General features: G+C 47.9%; 1 protein-coding gene across 1 annotated transcript in view; it reads left to right on the plus strand.

The window, feature by feature from the left end:
- mical3a (microtubule associated monooxygenase, calponin and LIM domain containing 3a) overlaps positions 1-23782 on the plus strand; it is a gene marked incomplete at its 5' end in the record, with an annotated part of 50239 nt that extends 26457 nt beyond the window's left edge. The window contains 16 exons of the mRNA XM_084452381.1: positions 324-455; positions 863-985; positions 2302-2376; positions 2872-2985; positions 3129-3211; positions 3747-5751; positions 6211-6305; positions 8438-8488; positions 9388-9495; positions 9966-10059; positions 10880-10930; positions 12025-12075; positions 14791-14856; positions 17479-17578; positions 22650-22723; positions 23158-23782. Of these exons, the coding sequence (XP_084308507.1) occupies positions 324-455; positions 863-985; positions 2302-2376; positions 2872-2985; positions 3129-3211; positions 3747-5751; positions 6211-6305; positions 8438-8488; positions 9388-9495; positions 9966-10059; positions 10880-10930; positions 12025-12075; positions 14791-14856; positions 17479-17578; positions 22650-22723; positions 23158-23342 (3407 nt within the window). The 3' untranslated portion in view covers positions 23343-23782. The remainder of the gene's footprint in view (positions 1-323; positions 456-862; positions 986-2301; positions 2377-2871; positions 2986-3128; positions 3212-3746; positions 5752-6210; positions 6306-8437; positions 8489-9387; positions 9496-9965; positions 10060-10879; positions 10931-12024; positions 12076-14790; positions 14857-17478; positions 17579-22649; positions 22724-23157) is intronic.
- Between the last annotated feature and the right edge of the window lie 697 nt (positions 23783-24479).

A 24479-nucleotide genomic window follows, 5' to 3' on the forward strand; every position in this document is an offset into this window, starting at 1 on the left:
TCTGATCTCTCTGCTCAGAAAACTGCTGATCTCTAATCATCTCTCCTCCTCCTCTTTCCCTTCTTCTGTCTCTCCTTCATGTCCTGTCTTTTCCTCTCCTCTGGTTTCATCCTCCCATTCCGGTGTGGCTGTCTTTGTCTCTCTTTTCCTCTCTCCCTCTTTCTCTACCTTCTTCAATTTCTGCCTCCTTCCCTTCATACAACCGTATCATACCCAAACACACACACACGCATGCACTCACACACACACACACACCACCTCCACCATTACCAATCATGTCCGTCACCCCTCCCCGCCCCGCCCCTCCCCGCCCCGCCCTACAGCCAGGAACCTGCAGCTCCAGCAGATCCTGCAGCCTGTGGACCCTCTGGCCCCCCAGGCAGGCCCCACCCCCACCCCCCTGCAGCCCGAGGGGGACACAGAGGGTCACCCCGCTGCCCAGGCCTCCTCCACAGGTAACCCAGCCTGAGGACCTGATCGCTGGGGAGCCCTAGCAGGACTGACCCCTGACATTGGGGGTACAGGGTGGAGGGGGGAGGAGGGGGGGGGGGGGGACCTGGGTGTCTCTCCAGTGTTGCTGCTGCTGTGTGTGTCTGGGACAAGAGGACCGAGCCCCCCCTTCCCCTCCCAAACTAACCACACCCCTGACTCTCTGTAATCACCTGTGGATTGGATTGGCCAGCTGCCACTGCTGTTCAGTGTTGCTGCCTGGGGTCTCAGGCGTGTGATTGGCTGACAGAGAGGTCACGGGTCACACCCCGGGGTCCGTCCATCCCTTTGTTTATGTTCATTCCGTTTGTCTTCATGTTGTGTTGTTTTGTCCCTTGTGTCTTTTGCTGATGTGTCTGGTGTCGTGTCCCAGCCAGCTCCCCCCGCCCACCTGTGTCTTCTTTTTGTTTTGTGTCCTGTCGTCTGACCGTAGCCCCTGCCCGCACCTCCGCCCGTCACGAGGCAGTCAGAGTCTGGCTGGAGTCCCTGTCTGGAGGTAGCTCAGAGCCAGGGGTCACGGGGGTCCTCTGCTAGCTCGTACGCTCTGCCGCTCTGGCTGCAGACGGGCCTTCCTCTCCACAGCATGACGGAAGCGCGCTCGGAGAAAAAACACTCACAAGCATGCATGCTGCTCAAGAGAGAGCCAGAGCGTACACACTCACACTCACACTCTCTTGGGGTTCGGACACTCGGACCAGTACTTGCGCTTTAACTTTCCCTCCACGTGACCTCTCACCCCTAACCCTGCCCAGTCCCGCACACCCCTGCCACAGCACACTAGCCAGAGGAGAAGGAGGAGGGAGTTTGTGTAGCCCTATACTAATAGAAACCTATAGTATAGGAACTAATAGACAGCTTGTTACAATTGGCCACCACATCATCATCAAGACAAGAAGAAAGCCGGTCCATAGGCCGACAGGGTTGAGTGTGAAGTGGTCATGAATTCTTTGTGTTGTCAGGGTTGGGTCCGGGAGTGGTTGTTGGGAGAGATCTCTACTCCACTATTCTGGGGCAGCACTGCAGGGTGCCTGGGTTCAAATCCCTCTAACTGCCGTTCTGATGGCCACCATCAGCCAGCCCTGTACCGTACCCCCCCTCTGTGCATGGCACATGCAAGGGCCATTGCGTAGTAGCCCCTAGTAGTCTTGTTTACCTGTGACAACTGCTAGAGGGGTACAGTAACAGAGATATGTGATGGGTCGCCAGGTAGACTAGAGGATTGCTACTGTTCTGGAATTATTTAACGTTATCTTACGTGACTTTGCATGAACCGGAGGTACAGTAGGGGTTCGACTCCGCAGAATCAGAAACCTACATCCTGGTTACTCTCTCAGCTAGAATATTCTGGGTCTGGAGGATGAGGACTGCTGGTCCAATAACCTCTATCTCTCAACAGATACCATTAACCTCTTTGGTTATGCTACTGCTTCATTCTAAAACATCCATTTTTCCAAAAATGGATAAGTGCACGGGTCTAACCACTAATGCCATGTGTGTTCATCATTTTTACATTTTATTCATGTACATTTTTTATTATTTGGATTAATAATGTTTTTCCATGTGTGAAAGAAACAATATTCCACAGAAGAGACGGACCTCATTATACTCTAGTGTCTCAGTTCTCCTTTCATCTGCTTTCATCTCTTTCCTGGCTTTCAATTAATTTTAGTAAAATATTTGACTTTTCCTTTTCCTAGTTTAACCTTTAGTCAAACTTAGCGTGCTCAGATCAGCTCTTGCTGTGCGTGCTGAACTTCTGAAAAGGTCAGTCAGTGACATGGTCTAACTGCCTTGTCCTCCATGCCACCCCAGAGCCCTGTGAAGATGACAACCCAGACGCAGAAGCCGACAGCGCTGAACTGGAGCCAGGCACAGAGATGGACCAGGGTGGGTCAACAAGTTAATAACTACATATCATGTGTGGAGTACCTACCAGTGTTGTACTACTGAACAAACTGTGAAACACAGGCTGGACCTCGGTGGGAGAGGAAGCTGCACCTTATAATACAGTATATATACAGTAGCACTTTGGTAATATGTTGTGCAACGGTGTGTGGTTATGTTGAGGTGTTCTGTTGTCTGTCTATCTATCTATCTATCTGTCTGTCTGTCTGTCTGTCTGTCTGTCTGTCTGTATCTCTATCTGTCTCTCTATCTGTCTCTATCTCTCATTATCTCTATCTCTCTATTGCTATCTTGTTATCCACATCCATAATTTCTGTCAGCTAGCGCCTCAGTAGTCAGGCGTTTCCTCACAGACCAGCTGACGAGTGATAATACAGATGTAACCGGCGCCGTGCCCATATGCTTCCTGAGCTGGCAAACTGCTGACATGGCGTCCAGTATTACTGTAGTCACAGGGTTTCTGTGTGGATCTCCCAGAGGACATTCCTTCTGATGCGGAGGCCGAGGCTCGCCTGCACTCGTCGAAGAGCCCCGAGGCGCTCGCCGAAGAGGACAGGAAGTCGGAGAGCCAGGGCGTCGCCTCCAGCATCGGTAGGAAACGCGGGGCGAGTGCAGATCACCGCACGGCCGCTCGCTGCGTGTGTCCGCTGTATGGATATAGTACAGTACGTACTGCCTGTACAGTACGCGGCATCATCCCTCTTGTAAACGCACGGCTCTTGTTGTGTTTCTAGAACCATCTATGGTCAGTCCGGTGAGGGTGGAAGGGGACGTGGTGCTGTCGCCAGTCAGACCTCCCACAGAGACGGATAAACAGGTAAAAGGGCTCTCCTCTCTCTCTCTCTCCGTCTCTCTCTCTTTCTCTCTGTCTCTCGCTCTCTCTTTATCTCTGTCTCTTGCTCTCTCTTTCTCTCTGTCTCTCCTCTCTGTCTCTCTCTCTCTCGCTCTCTCTTTCTCTCTGTCTCTCTCTCTCCTCTCTGTCTCTCTCTTTCTCTCACTGTCTTTCTCCTCTCTCTTTCTCTCTCCGTCTCTCGCTCTCTCTTTCTCTCTCTGTCTCTCCTCTCTGTCTGTGTCTCTCTCTGTCTCTCTCTTTCTCTCACTGTCTGTTTCTCCTCTTTCTTTCTCTCTCTGTCTCTCTCTCTCTTTCTCTCACTGTCTCTCTCCTCTCTTTCTCTCCCCCCCCTCTCTCTCTCTCTCTCTCTTTCCCCCCCCCCCCTCTCTCTCTCTCTCTCACCCCCCCCCCTCTCTCTCTCTCTCTCTAGTTCTGTGATGTGTGTTGATGGGTGACCTGTTATTCACGTTGTTGCGTGTCATCGTGCGTGGGTGTAAACCTTGCTCCTCTCGTGTTCCAGAAGAGTCCCACTTCTCCATCGCTCATGGTCAAATCCCCCGGCATGCACTTCTTCCCGGAGCCCAGAACGCCGGAGGAGGCCCCGCCCGAGAGGACGGCCCAGACTCCCAGCGCCGGGAGTCCACGGGCCCCCTCCCCCTCCCCCTGTCCTACATCTGTTTCCTCCCCCTCTCCCACCCTGGTCCCCTCCCCCGCCACCGCGCCCCTCAGGTCCCCGGTCCGCTCCCCCATCCGCTCCCAGCCCCTCCCCCTCCCAGAGACGGTCGCCCTCAAGTCCCCTGTCCTCCCGTCGCGCTCCTCCTGTCCCCTCACGGGCAACCCCCTGTCCCCCATCTGCGGCCAGCCCCACCCCTGCCAGGAGCCCTCCTCCCCCCCCCTCACCTCCGACTCCCCCGTCCGTACCCAGCCCATCCCAGCGGTGACCTCCACCCCCATTGCCGCACCCCCCAACCAGCCCCCCAAGCACGCGGACTCCACGGAGGAGACCCCCAAGAAGGCGGACATCATCGAAGAGTTCTGGATGAAGAGCGCCGAGATCAGGAAGAGCCTGGGCCTGTCGCCCCTGGACCGCAGCCGCGCCTCGGACAAGAGCAGCCCCAGGCTCCCCGACTCCGACTCCTCCTCCTCCTCTTCCTCCTCCCCCCCTCTCCCGGAGAAGTCTCCGGGGGCGTCCGAGGGGGTGGTCAGGCCCGCCGTCGCCGGACGCTCTGTGATCCGCCGGCTCAACATCACCCTGGAGGGTCAGGTCATCTCCCCCGTGGCGCCCCGGACCAACGGTGCGGCGCAGGACCGGGACCCGAGCAGCAACTCCCGGCCGGGCCTCAACGGCAGCTCCGCCCCCACGGTCGACGACTTCAACGCCTCCGACTCCACCATGCTGACCCCGCCCTCCAGCCCCCCGCCGGCTCCGCCCGACCAGTCGCCCGCCACGCTCCGTCAGCGGAAACACCAGGTGTCCTGGAACAACGGCCCCCACGCTGGACCCGATGCCGCCAGGGAGTCGGCCTCCGCCAAGGCCAAGAGCCCCGTGGCCACGCCCAGGACCCAGCTGAGCCCCGTGGCGGTGGCGGCGCCCAAGCCCGCACCCAGGGCGGCGGCGGTGGCGGCGGCCCCGCCCGCCTCCCTGGACCCGGCCCCGGCGGTGGTGATGAGGCGGGAGAGGAGCAGGCCCCGGAGGGAGGAGGTCAGGAAGTCGTTCGTGGAGTGCGTGGCGGAGATCCCGTTCGCCGACGACGTGGAGGACGCGTACGACGAGAGGATGCCGGACGTCAGCGCGCACGAGCGCTTCTACACCCCGCCCACCAGCAAACCCGGCCGAGACAGGCCTCCTCTGCACCTGCCGCTGGCCGTGGAGAACGGCAAGCCCAAAATCTCCCCCGGCCACGCCCCCCGGGTCATCCAGTTCTCCCCAGAGGCCAAGGAGATCGCGGAGGAGAGGATGAGGGCCAGGGAGAAGTCGGTGAAGAGCCCGGCGCTGAAGGACGCCATGGCCAAGCAGCTCAACAAGATGAAGGAGTCGGAGACCGCCAGGGGCGCCGCCGCCAGAGTGGCGTGGAACGCGTCGCCGTCGGAGGCCTCCGGAAAGGACAAGAGGTCGTCCAGCCAAGGACAAGAGGTCGTCCCCAAGACGACGGCGGTGAAAGCCCTGGAGACCAAGAAGGCGGAGACGCTCCCCGAGCGCTTCTTCAGCGGCAACAAGAGCCTGGACGATTCGCCGGCCTCCTCCGACGGATCCGCGGGGGGGAAGAGCAAGAAGCGCACCTCCCTCTTCTCCCCGAGGAAGAACAAGAAGGAGAAGAAGGCCAAGGGCGACGGCAGGGGCTCCGACAAGCATGCTCCGGACGGCACGCCGCCCAAACACAAGTCGCTGTGGAAGGCCGTCTTCTCCGGGTACAAGAAGGACAAGAAGAAGAAAGAGGACAAGTTGTCCTGCCCCAGCACGCCCTCCAGCTCCACCACACAGGATTCTGGGAAGAAAAGAGCGTCGCCTCTTGAGAGGTCGTCAGGTGAGAAAGGGGAGACTAGAGCTGTGTTCGGAATCGCTCCCTCGTTCCCTCACTCCCTATTCCCTATATAGGGTTCACCATGTACATGTAGTGAACTACCTAGGGAACGGAGAAAATGTAAGGTACATGCACTGTTCCCTGCAAATCAAGGTGAATTGTGGGTAATAAATAGTGGACTATATAGGGAACGAAAATTCTGACACTATTCAGAAAATTCGGACAGTACAAACAAAATGGCTGACGCCCTATATAGTGCACTATATAGTGAATAGGGAGCGATTCCGAACACAGCTTCTGTGACAACGGGACGTCTCCAGTTTGGCTGCATTAAAGCGTCCATTTTGCTGTTTATGTTGAGCAGGTTTGATTGGATGTTACACAGCAGTATGGTACTTTATTGAGTCCGTGTCCATGTAACACGGGTACTGCTTTTTTGCCGTGTTCCTTCCTGTGCTGTAGATCTGCGTTCTCGCAGGAACCTGAGCTTCTCTGAGGACTCGGACCTGTCCTGTGATGACGTGCTGGAGAGATCCTCCCAGAGGTCCAAGGCTGAGGTGAGTCTCATTTTAGACGTTACTGCTGTGTGTTCACCGCCCGCCCTCAGGTCCCTGATTGGTCGGAACATCCCATCTCCACAGGTGTATTGTCCTCTTTCCGCTGTCTTTTCTTTTGAACCTTGCTTTTCTTTTGCCCAGCCTCATTCGGACATCTTTGACCTAGTGTCAGGCATCCAGAAGGATGTGATGACGGAGAGAGTGAAGGAGGAGAGAAAGAGGGAGAAACGACGAGAGAGAGAAAGGGAAGGGGAAAGAGAGAGAGAGCGAGACAGAGAGAAAGGCGATGAGGAGGTATTGTGACAGGCAGAGCAGTGGAACAAACTCTTCTGCATTCCAAACCAACAAGTGAACATTGAATGGGACTCGTCTGAAGTTTGAGACTTTACCACAGCCAGAGTGATCTGCTACATACAACAGATGATATACGATCATTAGGGACACGCAGTACATTTGCGGTCTATATTGTGTGTATATATACATGTATAGATATATATATAAAATCTAGATTTACTGTTGAAGTAATATATATATTAGTCTCGCATAGCCAGACCTATCTCCACACTTCGTTTACGCTGTGCCAGTGCCAGAGACAGGTGTGGCTGGACATATTACCATTCTGCAATAGGGGGGAAAAAAAACACAGTATTTCTTTAAACCAATCACAGTCGTCCTGGGCGGAGCCAGCCCCGGACGCAGCGACGGTGCTTTTGCAAAATAGTCTGGATCGAATCTGATTGGTGCCGAGAGAATCTCTCGGCCCGAATCAGATTAATTAACAGTCTCGCCACTGATTGGTCAGTGTGACAACGAATGACAAGGTTTATTGCCAAAACCTACATCCGTTGAGTCAGACTATATATATATATATTACTTCAACAGATGTAAACAGTACCACAGAGTCTGTATCTTCACTCTTCTCCACAAATTTAATTTTGCTCATATATTGTCAGGGCAGAGCAGGAGAGTCTATCTGCACATCTGTGGACTCAGGAGAAGTTGCATATTTATTACATTATTTGAAGGGATTTACATTGCTAGGGAAAAACAAATTCCATTTAGGCTTTCTCTAGTCCCAGTCATCTGATTCTATTTGCATTTATTGCGTGGTGAGATGCAGAAGTGTTTAGTTGGCTGCTGCTGCTCTGCGTGTAGAGAGGTTTAGCTACACACTAGACTGAGCCCAGGGCCAGAGGCAAGCACTCATCATCCTCAGCTTTAGAACGTTTAACTACACTTTCACAACAACTTCTCAACTCTGCAGAGACATGCCGTTAATTGTTCAATGAATAATGATGATCACACACATCCTGTACGTACTCAGTCTGTTGACTCAGCCAAGCACCCTGTCTGTCTCTCTTATCTATCTGTCTCTATCACACAGATGCATAAAACATCCAGTATAGTGTTTCGGCAGAGATGTCAGCAACACAAGTACACCCTACACAGATTCTACTCAATTACATGACATGATTCTGTCCTACGTGCTTCTCTGGCCCTGGCATGCTCTGCAGGGATAATCAGGAGTTAGCCATCCCGCAAGTCTAGTATAGTTGTTGTGTTGTCTGGTGGATGTAGTTCGGTAGATTTCTAGAGATGTGTCGGTGAATAGACCTACAGTACTTTAGGAGAGTTAGTTCTCTGGAGTATACCAGAACTATCATTTAATCACTGACAGGAACGACGGGTAAGTCATTGCTTCCTGATTTTAGTCAGACCATTCTGACTGACAGTTTTGGGGAAAAAACTTTTTATAGGACTCTTTTTTTTTTTTTTTGGGCCAAGTCATGTTATTAATTAATTTAACTAAATGTCATTTCATGGTGGCTGTGGTATTTCAATATGCGAGATAATCATAATCATGTGTATTTTGTTTGAATAAATCATGATACTAATTAAGGTTGATTTGCATCTCACCACTGCACCCCTGGTGACCTGATTTGTCTGGTGTTGGGGGGCCGTGGGTCGTTAACATGGCCTGTTTGATGGGACCAGTAATTGGGTTGAATGATGTACATTTTATATTGATTGGTTTAACATGACATTAACCCATTTAATCATTCCATTTCATTTGGTGTTTGTTTGTTTTCCGTGTTTTTTGTTTGTTTGTATTTTTGTTTTGTCTCCCAAAGTCTGTTTATGTCCCTCACGCACTGGCGTTCAAGAGATCGTACGCCACTAAGGTAGTGTGTATAAACATCCATCCCCATTGGCCAAATCACCCTGCGCATGCGCCATTCCACCCACCACCCTAACCCCCTCCTCTCCTGTCTGGCCACAACATCCACCTTCACTGTTTCACTAACCGTGCTCTGGATGCATGTCACAGCCAGGCCACAGCGCCCCCTGTCTGCTGGAGGGCCAACCTGTTCCTGCACCCCTTACTTTTCTGGTCCCATGACTGATCTATCCGTTATGGCCTCCATCACAGGGCGGTTCCTCTGTCTGTCTGTCCCGGTCTGATGTTAACCAGCCTATCACTGCAGCACTCCTTTCTCTCTCCAGTGCTGCTATTGGATGAGCTCTGACTCCAGCTTCCTGTTCCTGTTACAGAATTCCTCCTTCTGAATACTACCAACTCTCTCTCTCTCCCTGTGTCGCTCCGGCTTATTGCTGAACAAATTATTTTCTGAATCAGATCAATGATACGTTAATTGCCAAATGAATAACATCCTTAAACATCTATTAGATTGAGAATTAAGAGCTCTCAGTAGGAATAGAGTGGGACACAGAGTGACTTAAGGTTACCCCCATATTTTAGTTTGATATCCAGGATTTTAAATATGTTGTGAAGATCACTGTAGTAGCTGCCTTGTATTCCATAGTATGTTAGATCCTCTATTGTTCTATGGTACCACTGATAGCCTTCCTCAGAAAGAAACATTGGTGTCCCATTGTCTCCCATCCTTAGCTGTAGTAGATGGTGGGTTGTAGACTGTTTCAGTCGTTCTGTTAGGCGTTCACCTTTCTCCGCTCCATGTGCTGTGAAACAGAGAGGCTCCGCCCCTGGAAGAGCCTGTCCTGAGTCAGACCAGCTGAGCCTTGCCTTCTGACCGCTGACCCGTCTGTTGTCTCACCACAGAAGACCTACACGGAGGAGGAGCTGAACGCCAAGCTGACGCGCCGCGTCCAGAAAGCTGCCCGGCGACAGGCCAAGCAGGAGGAACTCAAGAGGCTCCACAGGGCACAGGTAACCAATAGGAGGTCGCCTTGAAAGAAAAAGAAAGGACAGCAACATTGTGAGTGGTGGAAAGACTAGACAGGCAGACATGTTCCCAAAGATAGAGGTCATCTGGACCGAATGCTGTGCAGAGAGCAAGATATAGTAATTAGCAATGCACCAATGCGCTCTAACTTATGAATATTTAGATTAGACAAAAATCTGAGGTAACGTTAAGACATTAATTATGAGATGACCTTTATGGTCCTCTGTCCTCACAAAGAAAGGCAAGTGGATTGGATTTGATATGGATTGGTAGGCTGTGTGTGTATGCATCAGTGCGTGCATGCGTGCGCATGTGTGTGTGTGTGTGTGTGTGTGTGTGTGTGTGTGTGTGTGTGTGTGTGTGTGTGTGTGTGTGTGTGTGTGTGTGTGTGTGTGTGTGAGAGAGAGAGAGAGAGAGAGAGAGAGATGGTAATGGTTCTTCATGTCCTCCTCAGATCATCCAGAGACAGCTGGAGCAGGTGGAGGAGAAGCAGAGACAGCTGGAGGAGAGGGGCGTGGCCGTAGAGAAGGCCCTACGAGGGGAAGCAGGTATACATCGCCCTCACTTCCTCTCATTCTAATTGGCTCTCACCCCAAGGGGCCTGCCCATATGGGTGTGGTTAGGTTGTCTAAGGTCAAGATGAGGGAAAAGAGGTTGGAGCTCTCCATTCTTCTGAGGAACGTCTAGTTGGAAAGAAATACTCACTGTCAAAAGAAATCAATCTCACCAATGGTGATAGATTATGTTTTCATGCGGTTTCTTATTGTGCAATATTTTAAAAACCATTATACATTTAGATTTTAGTAATTTACCAGACGTTTCTTTATCCAGCGACTTACCATAAAACTATTACAGACTTGACTATATTATGCAGGCCTCACAGATGCACCACTTATAAGAGCAGATTCTGCACTTATTCTGCTCAACCAGCATCAGAGATTAGAAATGCAGAAGTAGACTACTACACCTTCGCAATGATGTAGCTCGTCACAGTGTGCTGGACAAGGGACTGTCACCACACCCTCTTCCGAATGGCTAGTCACTGTTGAGCATCAGCACAACGTTAGTGCACCTGCCATGTAAGGCACCCGCCACGTGTGATAATGTCACAACAACGCTTACCTACCGAAGGTGGTCTGCAGTAGACACAATCATGTTTAGAACATGATGCTTATCATTTAATATGAACATACTGTAGTATTATGCAGCTCACAATTTGGTGTAAGTGTAAGTGTCAGAGTCGACGGCCATCTTTTTTTCCCTATCAATGTTTCTTCATCTTTTGCTTGGACCTAAACCTTCCTCCATCCCATCCGATCGACTGTTTAAAAGATGCCCTTAACCTCTCTGCCGTCTACTCTCTTAAAGGCTTGTATAGAGGTACTTACACTTTACCAAAACAACACAAAAGAAGATCAGGTATTAGCTCTACTCTAGTTATTATTGTAATATAACACCCGTCCGTCCGTCTGTCCGTCCGTGCCATCTGTGGTGCCACACTGCTCCAGTCCTCCATCTCAACGTCTCTGGCCACTCACCCAGTAGCTGTCTGTCTGGAGCCGCATGCTGTCTGGAGAATGTCTGTCTGTCTGGAGAATGTCTGTCTGTCTGGAGAATGTCAGTCTGTCTGGAGAATGTTAGTCTGTCTGGAGAATGTCAGTCTGTCTGGAGAATGTCTGTCTGTCTGGAGAATGTCTGTCTGTCTGGAGAATGTCAGTCTGTCTGGAGAATGTCTGTCTGTCTGGAGAATGTCAGTCTGTCTGGAGAATGTCAGTCTGTCTGGAGAATGTCAGTCTGTCTGGAGAATGTCAGTCTGTCTGGAGAATGTCAGTCTGTCTGGAGAATGTCCGTCTGTCTACACATACAGTAGATTTGTGTTTGTGTGCTCATACTGGACAAGGTCTGTCTACAGTACCTGGAAGAGATTCTATTGCATTCTATTCTATTCTATTCTATTCAACGTCCTTCTCGTTCTGTTCTGGGACAGAGTAAGATTAGCGTACTCTACATGAACTTTTTAAGAAGGAAGTAAATATAAATTCACTTCAAAGGTGTTGAGGTTGTGTCGATGGGTTGTCGTAAGCATAAAGTTAGACATTTAAACCCATGACCCTGTGTAATATAATTTTGTGGTATCTCCTAAACATGACGGTCATATGAGTTACACACCACGACTGCTGCTGACCTCACCAACATCCACATGCACAAGCCACAGAGTCAGTTCATAGCAGTACAGCAAATCTATGTCTGTCTGTGTGTCTCATCATTCTGGGGAATGTCATGTAGCGTAGGAATATTATAGTGTGTGGCCTTAACTGCATATGTATTGTGGTGAGTACTGAGTGTCGGGTGTTTGTACTACTTTTGGTTAGTGAGTGTGTGTGTCTGTGTCTCTGTGCGTGTGCGTTTGTGAGCACATGCATGACCTGTTGTTGGAGATGCTGTAGTGCCTGGGTGGGGCTTTGTGTAACTGTTTAATAACTCCTATCTCTAATATCATCCTGTCGTTGTAGACTATTGGGGAGAGTCTAATTACAGTGACTTCCTGGACTTGCATCTGGGCGGTATGTATTTCAAACCTGTCGCTGTTTCCCACTCACTAACACACCAGCTAGCTCACCCACTTCTCTTCCCACTTTACTGTACTAGCACTGACTAGAGCTTGCTCCCATCGCTGCACCCCTCCCCTCTGATCTCTCCGGTCCAAACACACCCCAACACTTTCTTTCATCATCCTCCGTCCCAGGGAGGCTAGGCATGCAAGCTCTTCAAAAAGAACTCGCTGAAATCAATTTGTTGATTACGATCGTGATTAGAGTTGTAATGTTTAAGCTTGTTAGTAAACAGACATACTCTCTCTATCTCATCTCGGTCTCTCTCTCTCTCTCTCTCTCTCTCTCTCACACACACGCATGCACATTCTGGAAAGTAACAAGCTCCCTGACTAGTCTGACCCGTACTAAACTGCTTCCTGCCCCCTGACTAGCCACGCCCCCTTCCCTCAGTGCTACGCGCTGCAGTAGTATGCTCCAACTGTTGCTCCTTTGACTCCACCATACCTGTTCAGTTGCATAACCCCCCCCCCCTCCCAGTGTGTGCTAGAAGCATTGACCCTTAACCCCTAGCCGTCCTGTTTCTAGGCTGTGATTGGTCAACAGTAACCGAGTGTGTGTCTGACCCAGGGTGGATGTGTGACGTGGTGTTTGTAGTCCTGTGGTGTTTGTAGTCCTGTGACGTCGGACTGTGCTTCTCTGTGGTGCTGTCTGCTCAGCCACGGTGTTGTCCTCCATCAGACCGGAGATACAGTACAGTGGAGTTGTCACGTCCTGTCCCTTAATGACGCCATCTTGTTAGGCTTGGCAGTATTGCATGAACACATAACAAACACAAAATAAAGATCCTCCAATACGTCACATCATGTAATATGTGAGGTAAACCATACTGCGTTACATGGGGTAAGTACAGTATATATGCAGGGATAAAATTGTCCATACTTGGTATTTGAATCAAACCGAATGTAGTCATGATTTCCATCTGGGCTGTGTGTTGTGGAGGCCCCGTGTGTTCTGTCTGAAGCAGGCAGAGGGGCCCAGGCCTGCTGCTGTATTCATAGAGATCAGTAGTCGTACTGTGTATGGCTGCCTATACGGCTGCATGTATGGCTGCTGTGTGGACCTGTGGGTAATTGTTCTGAGACGCTGCTCCACACTGCTTCTAGTAGCTTCTGCAGCTCTGCCCCAGATCACCCCCTCAGTCTTCTCTGTCCCCTTAATCACCTGTGGAGATCTGAGTGAACTGGACATGTGTAAGCATTTTGCTGAAAGCTCCAAACCGCCCTCTGATTGGCTGCTCGGACCAATGCTTTCGACACTCTCCCATCCACTCATTTCTCTACCAGTCCATGTGGGGTGAGGCTGGGAGGTGGGCTTGGGAAGGGTCAGCGGAGTGCACAGCAGCAGCCAGGGACACGGGCTGTGGAGCTGACCAGCACGGCTATATACCTGTCAAACTACAGGGGGCGCCAGAGACTTATGACGGTACATCCAGTGGGCTCTCCTTGGCCATGGTTGGACTGCAGTAGTAGCCCCTGGCGCACACACGTCAGATCACACTCCATTTATGACTGTAATCTCCCACAATAAAGACAGCCAGCGCTTTCACAATTCCCTGACTGCCAATGATAGAGATGTCTCAAGTGATCTTTTAATGACGCGACAAATGGTCTGAAGTAAAACCATATGTCTGTGCCTGCTGGCAGGGTTTCCGACTTTCCCACCCAGGCGAGTCTGAGTGGAGACAGATATTCTACATGGCAGGTCGCCAACGCACCTCCTCCTCTGTGATGGTCCCTTGCGGCGATATTCACCCGCAATCCATTTCTGTCGGTCACGTATAACTGCGAAGGAGCGTTTCCTGTCGGTGTCCGCGGTCCCTCCTCGTCCTCTCTCATCCCTCCCTCCCTCCTCTCCCCCTCCTCATCGCGCCTTTGTTTCGCTCTCCCAGTTCTCTCGGTTCTGTGACGGGTGTGTTATCTGGTGTAGTCCATAGCCAGGGCCTCATTTCCCAGAGAAGGTTCTCGCTGAGGCTCTCCACATGATTGGTGAGAAACCCCAATTTGCACTTCAAACGCGCCATAGCCCTACGTCGGCGTCGGCGGTCAGAGTGGAGGTTTCAGAGTGTTTACCTGGCAGCGCTGAAATATCTTCAAAGACTGAATAATTACGATCTAAGGAAAAAACTATTTTGTGTAATTTGGTGATGAATTCAAACCCATCTATGTGGATTAATTCAATTATCAGAGTGCTGTGAATCAGCGTGATGCAGCGCCTGTGGCTCAGGGACAGACTGACCCCTGCTGAGATCAACGTGTTCTTGTTTCAAGGCTCTTGTATGTTCCAAGAATAAGAGATGGAAAAGATGAAAGAAGAGGATTATTTCTCCTCATGATCTCCAGCCTTTTGTATTTCCACTCTCCTCTGCCCCCCCCCTTCCCCCACCCCCCTGCTGGTGATCTCAGCTCTCCCTCTCTCTCCTAGTGCTCCGTCTCCTTTTGAGTTTCTCCTCACTGTTCTCTCTTCTCCTTCCCCTCCCTGCCTCCCTCCCTCCCTCCCTCCTGTCTTCACTCCCCACCACGCTTTCTATCTTCTCCGTGTCTGCCACTTCTCCTCCTTCCTTCTTCTCCTCCACCTCCTCCTCCGCTCCTTCCTCCCTCCCCTCCTCCTTCCCCTTCCTCCACCTCCTCCTCCTTGGTCCTCCTCTTTCCCCCCACGTTATTGAAGTTGAGTCCTATGTGGGAAGCCCTCGCCGAAGACCTCTGTCCCTCTGCCAGTGCTGCTCCCCCGAAGGTAACGTAAACCCTGCCTCCTGGACGCGGCCGGTTACCGCGCGGATACTTACCCCCCCCCCCCCGTGGAGTAGGGTTCTCTCTGAACCCCCCCCCAGCTCCTGAACTCCCTCCTCCTCCTCCCTCTTCCTCCTCCCTTCCCGTGTGACGATGACGAGGCTCAGTAGATTTCCCCAGAAGGTCAGGGTTGTGTGTGTGTGTGTGTGTGTGTAGCACGGACAGCGCAGGGATGGAGCAGAACACACTGTACTCACTGCAGACCTTACTTACTTGACTATCTGGATACTGATAAGAACTTGTAATCATTCCAGCATCCACAGTTACAGTGAGCCAGCAGGGACTGTTTATGAGTTTCTAAAAAACCCATTAACAAAAGAATGAAATATATATTGAAATATCTCATGTGGCCACTCGGTAAAAAATATGTTTTACAAATTGATTCAATCAGATGATGTGAAACGTTACACAGGGCTCACAACCAGCTGTAAACACACCATAGCCCTAATTAAGTCCTCTTTTAACCACCCAGGGTTTATGCGTCAGTGTTCTTTATGGTGCCATGTACAGTAGCTCCATGTACAGTAGCTCCATGTACAGTAGCTATGTTGCTGAGGGGGAAACTACTCTGCTTTAGTGTGAGTTCGATCAATGGCATGCCCTTGGTTTGCTGTTCAACTAATGGAGATGATGGGCCTGCTGCATGGAGGTGTGGTCCAATCTCCCCCTGGTGTGTGTGTGTGTGTGTGTGTGTGTGTGTGTGTGTGCGTGTGCGTGTGCATGTGTGTGTGTGCGCGTTTGTGTGTGTGTTTGTGAGGGGGCACCTGCATAGCCTACACTATCCAGAGCCTACTGTTTGCAGGCAAGCTTGTGATTCAGAGAATTATGTGAGGATTAGTTTATGAACAAAGCAATTATGTAAAATAGATGGGTTGTCTGGTGTACCGACTCAACACCTGTGTGTAATAAACTGCTTGAGGGACGCTGAGTTCGGGCGGCTTGGGTGTCTGCTGGTGTGTTTGTTTGATTTATGTGTGTCTGTGCTAACCGTGGCTCTTCTCTCCTGTGTGTTTGGAGTGTTAACCCGAGGAGGGTGGTGGAGGATGAGAGAGAGAGAGAGAGAGAGAAAAAGAATGCAAGAAAGTTTTCTTTTTTCTTTTATGTTCTTTTCTCCCGTTTTTTTGCTGTGTTGTTCTTCTGCCTTGTCTGAGGAACTCTTCTCTGCCTCTCTCTCTGCCCTTTCCTGCTAACCAGCCCGGCCCAGCGCAGTCCCAGACCACGGCCGTGCCATTTATCTGTGCACTATGCTTTTCCTTTTCGTTTTGCAAGAGCCTCCCCTCCTCCAGCTAAGTATGTCCTGCGAACACGCGTACGGGTCCGCTCTCCGGCGTCTCATTCACAGTGCTTGGTTCCCCCCTGGCCATGACAGACAGAGGCTGTGCGATGCGGCCGACAGGCCTGCTGTAGCATGCTGTGGACCGGGCCTACGGAGGGGAGAGGCTGGCCTCTACCCAGCAAACACGCAACGTCAGGGAGACGTTCAGATCATGTCTTAATAACGTCCGTCGGTCCAGAACCCCATTTGTACGTCTGCTGGACCCCTCAATATTCAAACGTCTAGCTTGGACCCCTCTAAGACGTCTCTGGACGTGCAGAACAGGTTCAAAATCTGAACGTCTAAAATAAACTTTCATTCTGGCTCCTAATTGGATGTCTTTGGACGTCCGAAAAAGACAAAAAAGACATCTAAAAGACGTTTTTTAGACGTGTCTTTGCTCAGTGGGTAGCTGCGTGGGGTCTAGCTGCAGTGGTGCAGTGGTGAAGTCCAGGGTGTGTGCAGTAGTATACATGTAATACACAGCAGTAGTAGAAGCCATGTACTCCACCATGGACATTGAAGCATACTCACTGGCACTTATGTAAACAACATGGCAGAGTCGCGGCTAAGGATCTGTTATTAGAGTATACCCACTTACTCACTACTACGCCACTGGTGCAGGCCACAGCAGCCGTAAAGGCCACTCCCCCAGAGTTATTAAGAGGAGTTCCAGCTTCGCTATTGGTCGAACGACATGTCCATCTTGCAACCACGTGACCCTGTAACAACGTCAACTTTGAGGGAGAATAGTTTGCTTTGTTTTCCTGAAACCACTCAGCGGTACTATGATCCAACGAGATGTATCACTGCTGGAGGTTCATCCTGCTTTGAGGGAAGCTTCGTAGGTTCATCATGTGCAAAGGTTTGGTATCTCCAAGATTCCTGTCTCTCCCTCAGTCTCCCACGGCGTAAGGGAAGTAGCATGCTAGGACAGGTCTCCCACACAGCCCCAGAATGAGACACACAAACACCCTCAACTTTGCAACACCAGTTGAACTCCCTCAGCTGGCGTGAGCATCTGTCAAAGTTGAGGCCAAAGCACTGCCTCATCCACGCCATCTTCTGTGGGTCGCGCAGGGCCAGACGAACTGGTGCCGCATCTACACCTCTCCATCTCTGGGCAGGGGACGTCATCCTGGCTTGGCTGTCATTGTCATTCCCTGTGTCGGTGTCGGTCAATGTCTGTCTCAGCCCCTCCTCCCCCCTCCCACCCCACCTGACATGCTGACCCCTGTCAACCTCCTCCAGGTATGGGGAAGAAGGACGACCCCAAGCTGATGCAGGAGTGGTTCAAACTGGTCCAGGAGAAGAACGCCCTGGTGCGCTACGAGTCAGAGCTCATGATATTGTAAGTTGAATCTTTGATGTGTTTTGTTGAGGCCGGAGAGCCCTCACCAAGGGGACGTAGGTCCTGTAGACGCAGGTTCTTTGTCAGCCCAATTTTGTGCGCAGGGAGATTTTTATACATCAGTATCATTCTGTATCATTGAGTAGGTGATGTAAAAAATCTTTCTACTTAGCCAGTTTGATGATTGTACAGTATTTAATGAAAATAATAAGTCAATCTTGTTCTTAGAACAAGAAAATTAGAATATGAATGAATATTTCTTTGGCCATCTTCTAAAACAAAAAATACATATTTAATTATTATTTAAAACTTTCAACCCTCTTTCTGTGTGGTTAACAACCAAAAGGGCTAGGCTGAAGCAATTGCTTATACATTGCCTAGCCTTTCATGTCTTTGGGTAATTTACTATATACGTGGTCGTATATGACCAAGGATCCACCAAATATAAATAAATAAATTTAAGACGAGTGTAATTCATTGCCTGGAAGTCTTGTAGCCTAAACAGTATGAGAACAATTAATGGGAAACAATTGTATGAAAAAAAGAGGGAAGAAATCAATTTGGCTAGTGGCCAAGAAACAACATCATACTGTACCTCAGGACATACCTATCAGCTTACACAAGCAAGACTAGAACTCTCCAACATCGCTTGTTTGTATTTTCTTTTAAAAGTAGCACATTCTCACTATGCTTCATATCTTCGGACAGTCCATTCCATAGTTTCACCCCATAGACTGATATACACATGCTTTTCATTGTGGTATTAAATCTGGGCTGGTATTTATATGGGTTTTTCGATTACCAAACATCATGAATTTTGTTTTATTCAAATTCAATGAGTTTGTTTACATCAAACCATAGTTTTAGCTTATTTTACCTAATTCCACTGTTTCACCCCATAGACTGATATGCACATGCTTTTCATTGTGGTATTAAATCTGGGCTGCTTCCAGCTTAGCTCGCCCTCAGTGCATATTGTTGTAGAATAATTTTATGTAACTATCAAATATGAATCAAAAGTAAGAAGAAGGTTTGCCAAGGTTCTTACCAACCGTTCAAAGACTGGTTCTTCATTCCAAAATACAGACAGTTACAACTGGGCTACGGAAATGGAACACAAAGTGTTTCACCCACCGAAAGTACTTGGTTTGAGCTTGCGCGCTGTTATAAACAATGAAATCCGGATATGACGTTTCTAAGATCTGATTGGCTAACTCATCAACACGTCATCAACAATGGTCAGAGGAAAGTGCGGCAAAATTAGCAAACAGGTATGAACGGACAATGAAGACAATGGAAAGTCACTAGTAGAGACAGTAAGTCTGGGTGTATCGACCTCCTGGAGATGTCATCCTGTTATAAGTGAGAAAGCCACAGCAGGGGTGATTGCATGTGAAGAGGTGAGGGATTGGATACAGGGGGTAGAGTGAAACTGTAAGACAAAGGACAAGGCTGAGGATAGGATAACAATTTCTATGACAGTATATCCAGTCCCTTTCTCTAAACAGCCTTTGTATGTTTTCCAGAAGTAAATTGTTTCTTGCTTCATATAGAATTAGCACTATTTTCATATCCACTAACTCCATAAACTTCAGTGCTTTTGACTTTAAAAACTAAGGATTGGTATGTTCATAATAGCCTACATTATTAACTATTCTTATCGCCCTTTTCTGAAGTGTGCATATTGTCTTCAGTGTGGTTTTGTATTACCCAAGCCTCTACACAGTATGTTAAATATGGCATAATCAGTGTGTAATATAGACTGTGTTCATAGACTTATGGTTTAGGAAGTGTTTAACGGTGCAGAGGACGCAGATGCTTCTTGATAGTTTAGACCTTACGTGGCTCACCTGGGCTTTCCAGCTGAGCTTATGGTCTAATATTACGCCCAAAAAGGTGTTCTCATACACTTTCCAAATCCACTTTTTCGATCTTTAGCTCAACCCAGGTATTTATATGGGTTTTTCGATTACCAAACATCATGAATTTTGTTTTATTCAAATTCAATGAGAGTTTGTTTACATCAAACCATAGTTTTAGCTTACTGTACCTAATTCCACTGTTAACTGTTACCTGTTAACCTCAGCAGGCTATCATCTGAACAGAAAATGTTAGTGTATTTCAGCAAAAATCTTCAAAATATTGGATTCTTTACAAATATCATTAATGTATAAATTGAATAATTTTGTCACCCATCTGAACAAACTGTCTATTTCCAATGTAACTTTTCAACCATTCTAACGCCACTCCCCCTAACTCGACTCTTCCATTTTTCATATCTCATAATAAGAAGACATTTGCAGTGGGAGTATTCATAGATTTGAAAAAAAGCGTTTGATACAATAGATCATGATATTATCACTGCAAATTTCTTCTTATCAATTGAGTTTGTTAGTTCTTCTATAAGCTCCATCAGTGCCATCGAGGTTGATCTGTTGGCTCTGATAACATATTGACTGACAATTAATTAATTAATTAATTATGCTTTTCCACAAAGCTGTCCAATCTGTATGGAAGCCCATTTCCGCCACAAAAAAAAAAAAAGTATTCTTAACCGGAAAAAAAACAAAAACATAATGAGAAACTTTCTCATAATTACGACTCTCTCAAATCCAGAGCGGTGGCAGTTTGACAGGACGCGGTAGAACACGAGAGTGCAGAAATGCTTGCCCATGCACACTTTATCTGATGTAAGTCATAATTATGAGAAAGTTTCTCATAATTACGACTTAGTATCTCATTCTCATAATTATGAGATACTAAGTCATAATTATGAGATACTAAGTCGTAATTATGAGAAACTTTCTCATTATTATGAAATCTGTTTTTTTTTCTTCCCCTGTTACGAATACTTTTTTTTTTTTGTGGCGGAAATGGGCTTCCATAAATCTGGCAACATAAAGTTTTTCAAGAATTTTGGAAAATTGAGATGATAACGAAACTGGCCTGTGATTGGTGAGCCTTTTTTCTCCAGCTTTATGTAATGGAATCACTTTCGCTGTTTTCATTTTATTAGGGAAAGAACCCAATTTAAAAGACAGGTTACAAATGTGTGTTAATGGCTCCACTATGGCAGTAATTACTTCCTTAATTAAATTCATGTCAATTCCATCCCAATCCGTAGATCTTTTGTTCTTGAATTTTTGCACAATATCAATAATATATTTTTTGTCAATGTCTCTCAAGAAAATTGTTGCTGGGTTTCTCTCTTCATAAAACTCGTCAGCACTTCCTTCATTTGGAGGTACTATATCTCCTGCCAGTCAAAGAATTTGTTACATCCTTCTGCCACCTCGTTCATATCCTTGACAACTTTGTCTTTATCAATGAAATGACCCTTGTAGCTTGAACTGTTTGATTTATTTCTAATAATCTTATTTAGTATTTCCCATGTTCCTTTAATATTATTTGTGTTTTTTTCTAATATGTTGTCATAATAACCCTTTTGACTTTTCCTAATGATATCTCTTAGTTTATTTTGGTATCTTTTGTATATATTTTCCTTATCTATGGATCAAATGCACTATACATGGTGTTCTTCTTTTTACAGGCATTTAATATTCCCTTCATCATCCAGGGTTTGTCTACAGTATACGCGTTTTTTTTTGTTTTTTTTACTTTGCTTTGCTTGATTGGACAACATTTGTCATCCAATGATAAAAAGTAGTCCAGGAATGTGTCATAGGCGGTATCTACATCCTTAGCTTCAAAAAGCTTCCTCCAATCCTGTGATATAAGATCTGTTCTGAATACATTTAAAAAGCTCCCTCCAATCCTGTGATATAAGATCTGTTCTGAATACATTTAACGACTCTTCTGTTCTCGCTCTTCTGCATCTAGAGCTGTTTTCTTCCTTCAACTTACTGATCACAGTCATGGATCGCAAAGACTGGCAGATGGTCATTTATATATAATTTTACAGTAAACCACTCACTATGTTATTCTCCATGTTATTTGATAAGATATTGTCTACAAGAGTGGCTAAATGCGATGTTATTCTGCTGGGTTTTGTGATTGTAGGGAATAGACTCATAGAAAACATAGTATCAGTAAATTCCTGTATCGGTAATTGCTTATTTGGATTTGATAAAGACTATGATAAGTCTCTGTTGTTTTCACGTTTGGAAATACATGGGAGTGAATGCAACTATGGGTCATTCACCTCCATGTATTTCCAAACGCAAAAACAACGGCAGTAAAAAACAGAGTCTAGTAATGATGAGTTTGTAACCCCGATATTGTATTCAGCCTGTTATTTTTACTATTTTGGTTCTTGAAGTGGTGTTTTAACAGTGAACTTTTAACATTGAAGTCAACGGGCACTTCCGCATCCGCACCCCCAATTACGTCAGACTGACCAATATGGCAGCTGAGGTGAATAAGGCGAATAGGCTGGTTTTGGACTTTCTATTTACAAACCTCAAGATGATGGCTACTGCTGGCTTACCCGCTTCTTTTACTTTATTGAGGGGGGACTGGAGGGGGTGACGACCTCCATTATCCTGTACATTTACAGTAATTTCCTTCCTACCTAATTTCCTTCCTTCATTCTGGAGTACTGCTCGAGCTCAGAGAGCCTCCCCTCCAGTTGTGCAATTTTTTCAACCTTTTTTGCATTTTTCCTCTACAGCTCCTCCACTTCCTTGACCAGTCCCATTATCTTACCATGCCCCTTTCTCATTCCCTCCACTCGCCCTCCCGTGAATGTCACAGATGCAGTCAATTCCTCAAACTTTTTCATCAATAAGAGCCCTTAGTTCAACCGAATCTTTTGTCATGAAGATAGAAGCTTAAAAAGAGATAAACGCTCACTCAGACAGTGGTGATCATCTTGATTTAAATACAGGAAATGAAAGAGAAAAATTATTATGATGATTATTATAATCTTTGTTATTGTATTGCAATAATTACTGCTCCAGTCTCCATTCCATTAGTGTCAACACCAGCTCCTACAGTATTCCTATCTACAACAAACCCAATAAACCTTTAACTTTGTAGCTCTACTTTTCAGGGCTAATGTCTGTTCTGCCCGTGTGTGTGTGTGCGTGTGCGTGTGCGTGTGTGTGTGTAGTGCTCGTGAGCTGGAGCTGGAGGACCGTCAAAGCAGACTGCAGCAGGACCTGAGGGAACGCATGGCAGTAGAGGGTGAGGACTGACATCCTGATCAACTACAACAGACCACTGACACTGTCCACACTTTGCACTTCTCTCTCTCACACTTTCTCTCTTTCTCTCTCACGCTCACTGTCTCTCTCTCTCTCACTGTCTCTCTCTCTCACTATCTCTCTCTCTAACGGTCTCTCACTATCTCTCTCTCACGTTCTCTCTCTCACACTTTCTCTCTTTCTCTCTCACGCTCACTGTCTCTCTCTCTCTCAGTCTCTCTCTCTCTCAGTCTCTATCTCTCTCTAACGGTCTCTCACTGTCTCTCTCACGTTCTCTCTCTCACACTTTCTCTCTCTCTCACTTTATCTCTTTCTTTCTCTCTCTCTCACACACACACACACACACACACAGTCTCTCCTTTGCTCTCCATCCTTGTAACGTAACCCCCCCTCTTGCTGTGACCGCCCGCGCAGACCACCTGAAGTCGGAGGCGGAGCTGGGGGAGGAGAAGCGCATCCTGGGGGAGATGCTGGAGGTGGTGGAGCAGCGCGACTCCCTGGTGGCCCTGCTGGAGGAGCAGAGACTCCGGGAGAAGGAGGAGGACAAGGACCTGGAGGCCGTAATGCTCTCCAAGGGCTTCAACCTCAACTGGGCCTGAGGAGGGATGGACAGAGGAGAGGAGGGAGAGAGAACGCCCCCTCATCCTGGCCTGCTACTGGAGCAGTCTGTAACGTTTACATATGGCGCCTTCCCCGGGCAGGGCTCACCGTCACCTCACTGGCTCTAACGCGGAGAGGGAGAGAGAACCAGGACAGTGACCTCCAACCTTGACCTTGACCTGGTCCTGTCATGCAGGGGACCTTGGGAGAATGTCTTTATGTTTTTATTTGAATCCTGATCATGCAAAGGGAAGACGGGGGTTACGTCCTGCTGATGTACAGAATTGTATGATACTGGTGTTTGTGTGTGTGGACTGTCTGGAGCATGAGAGCAGACTCCATGCAGGGTAGGAGAGGCTGTTGTCTTGGATGTTACAGAGACCTGGCCTCGGAGGGTCAGGGGAGGCGGGGCCAACTCCTCTCTCTCACTACATCTGCTGCCATGGTGACTGCACAGGGTGGGAGGGACATCCTCTGCTTTAGCTGCCTTTCTCTCCAATCACAGATTGGCTTTCATGTTCAGAGGATTCAATGAGGAGGAAGAGAGGACTCTGAAAGGCTGCCTTTTTTTTTTTTGCACACAAGATTCACACTAAGGAGTCCACACTAAGGATCAATCAAATCTGGTCACTTAGTTATCATTGTGTATTTATTATCTTTGTATTAACAGAAGAACATTCACGTTTTTGTCTGTCATCTTCTGCTTTCACTGCAGAGAGTGGCTAGAGGCTTGATGGATTGCACTGGTCCTCTCTTTAAGACGTTTAACAGTTCGAAAAACTCCATCACCCAGAAGCCATTGCGTATCAGGACTGCAGACTACAGACTCATGATATAATGGAGTATATCTTAGTGTTACATGGTCTTTGACTGTTGTGCTGATGTGAGTAGTTAGCTTGTAGCCCTACATGGTCACATGGACACTTCTGCCACCCACTGATGAGTGATTGTGTTTTTTTTTACACTAGATGCCATTCACTGTAATATCATACTCAAAGATAAGTTTACAATCAGTTATCCTAATTCAAGGCATAATGACATTTGCAGGGTCAACATCTAACAGTGTAAGCCTAGTTTAAATTAGTAGATTTGTTAGCATCATAAGCCCTGTTATAAGGTTATTTACAGTCTTTATA

Source organism: Borostomias antarcticus (genome assembly GCF_949987555.1).
Source record: "Borostomias antarcticus genome assembly, chromosome: 18".
In the NCBI taxonomy this organism is placed as follows: Eukaryota; Metazoa; Chordata; class Actinopteri; order Stomiiformes; family Stomiidae; genus Borostomias; species Borostomias antarcticus.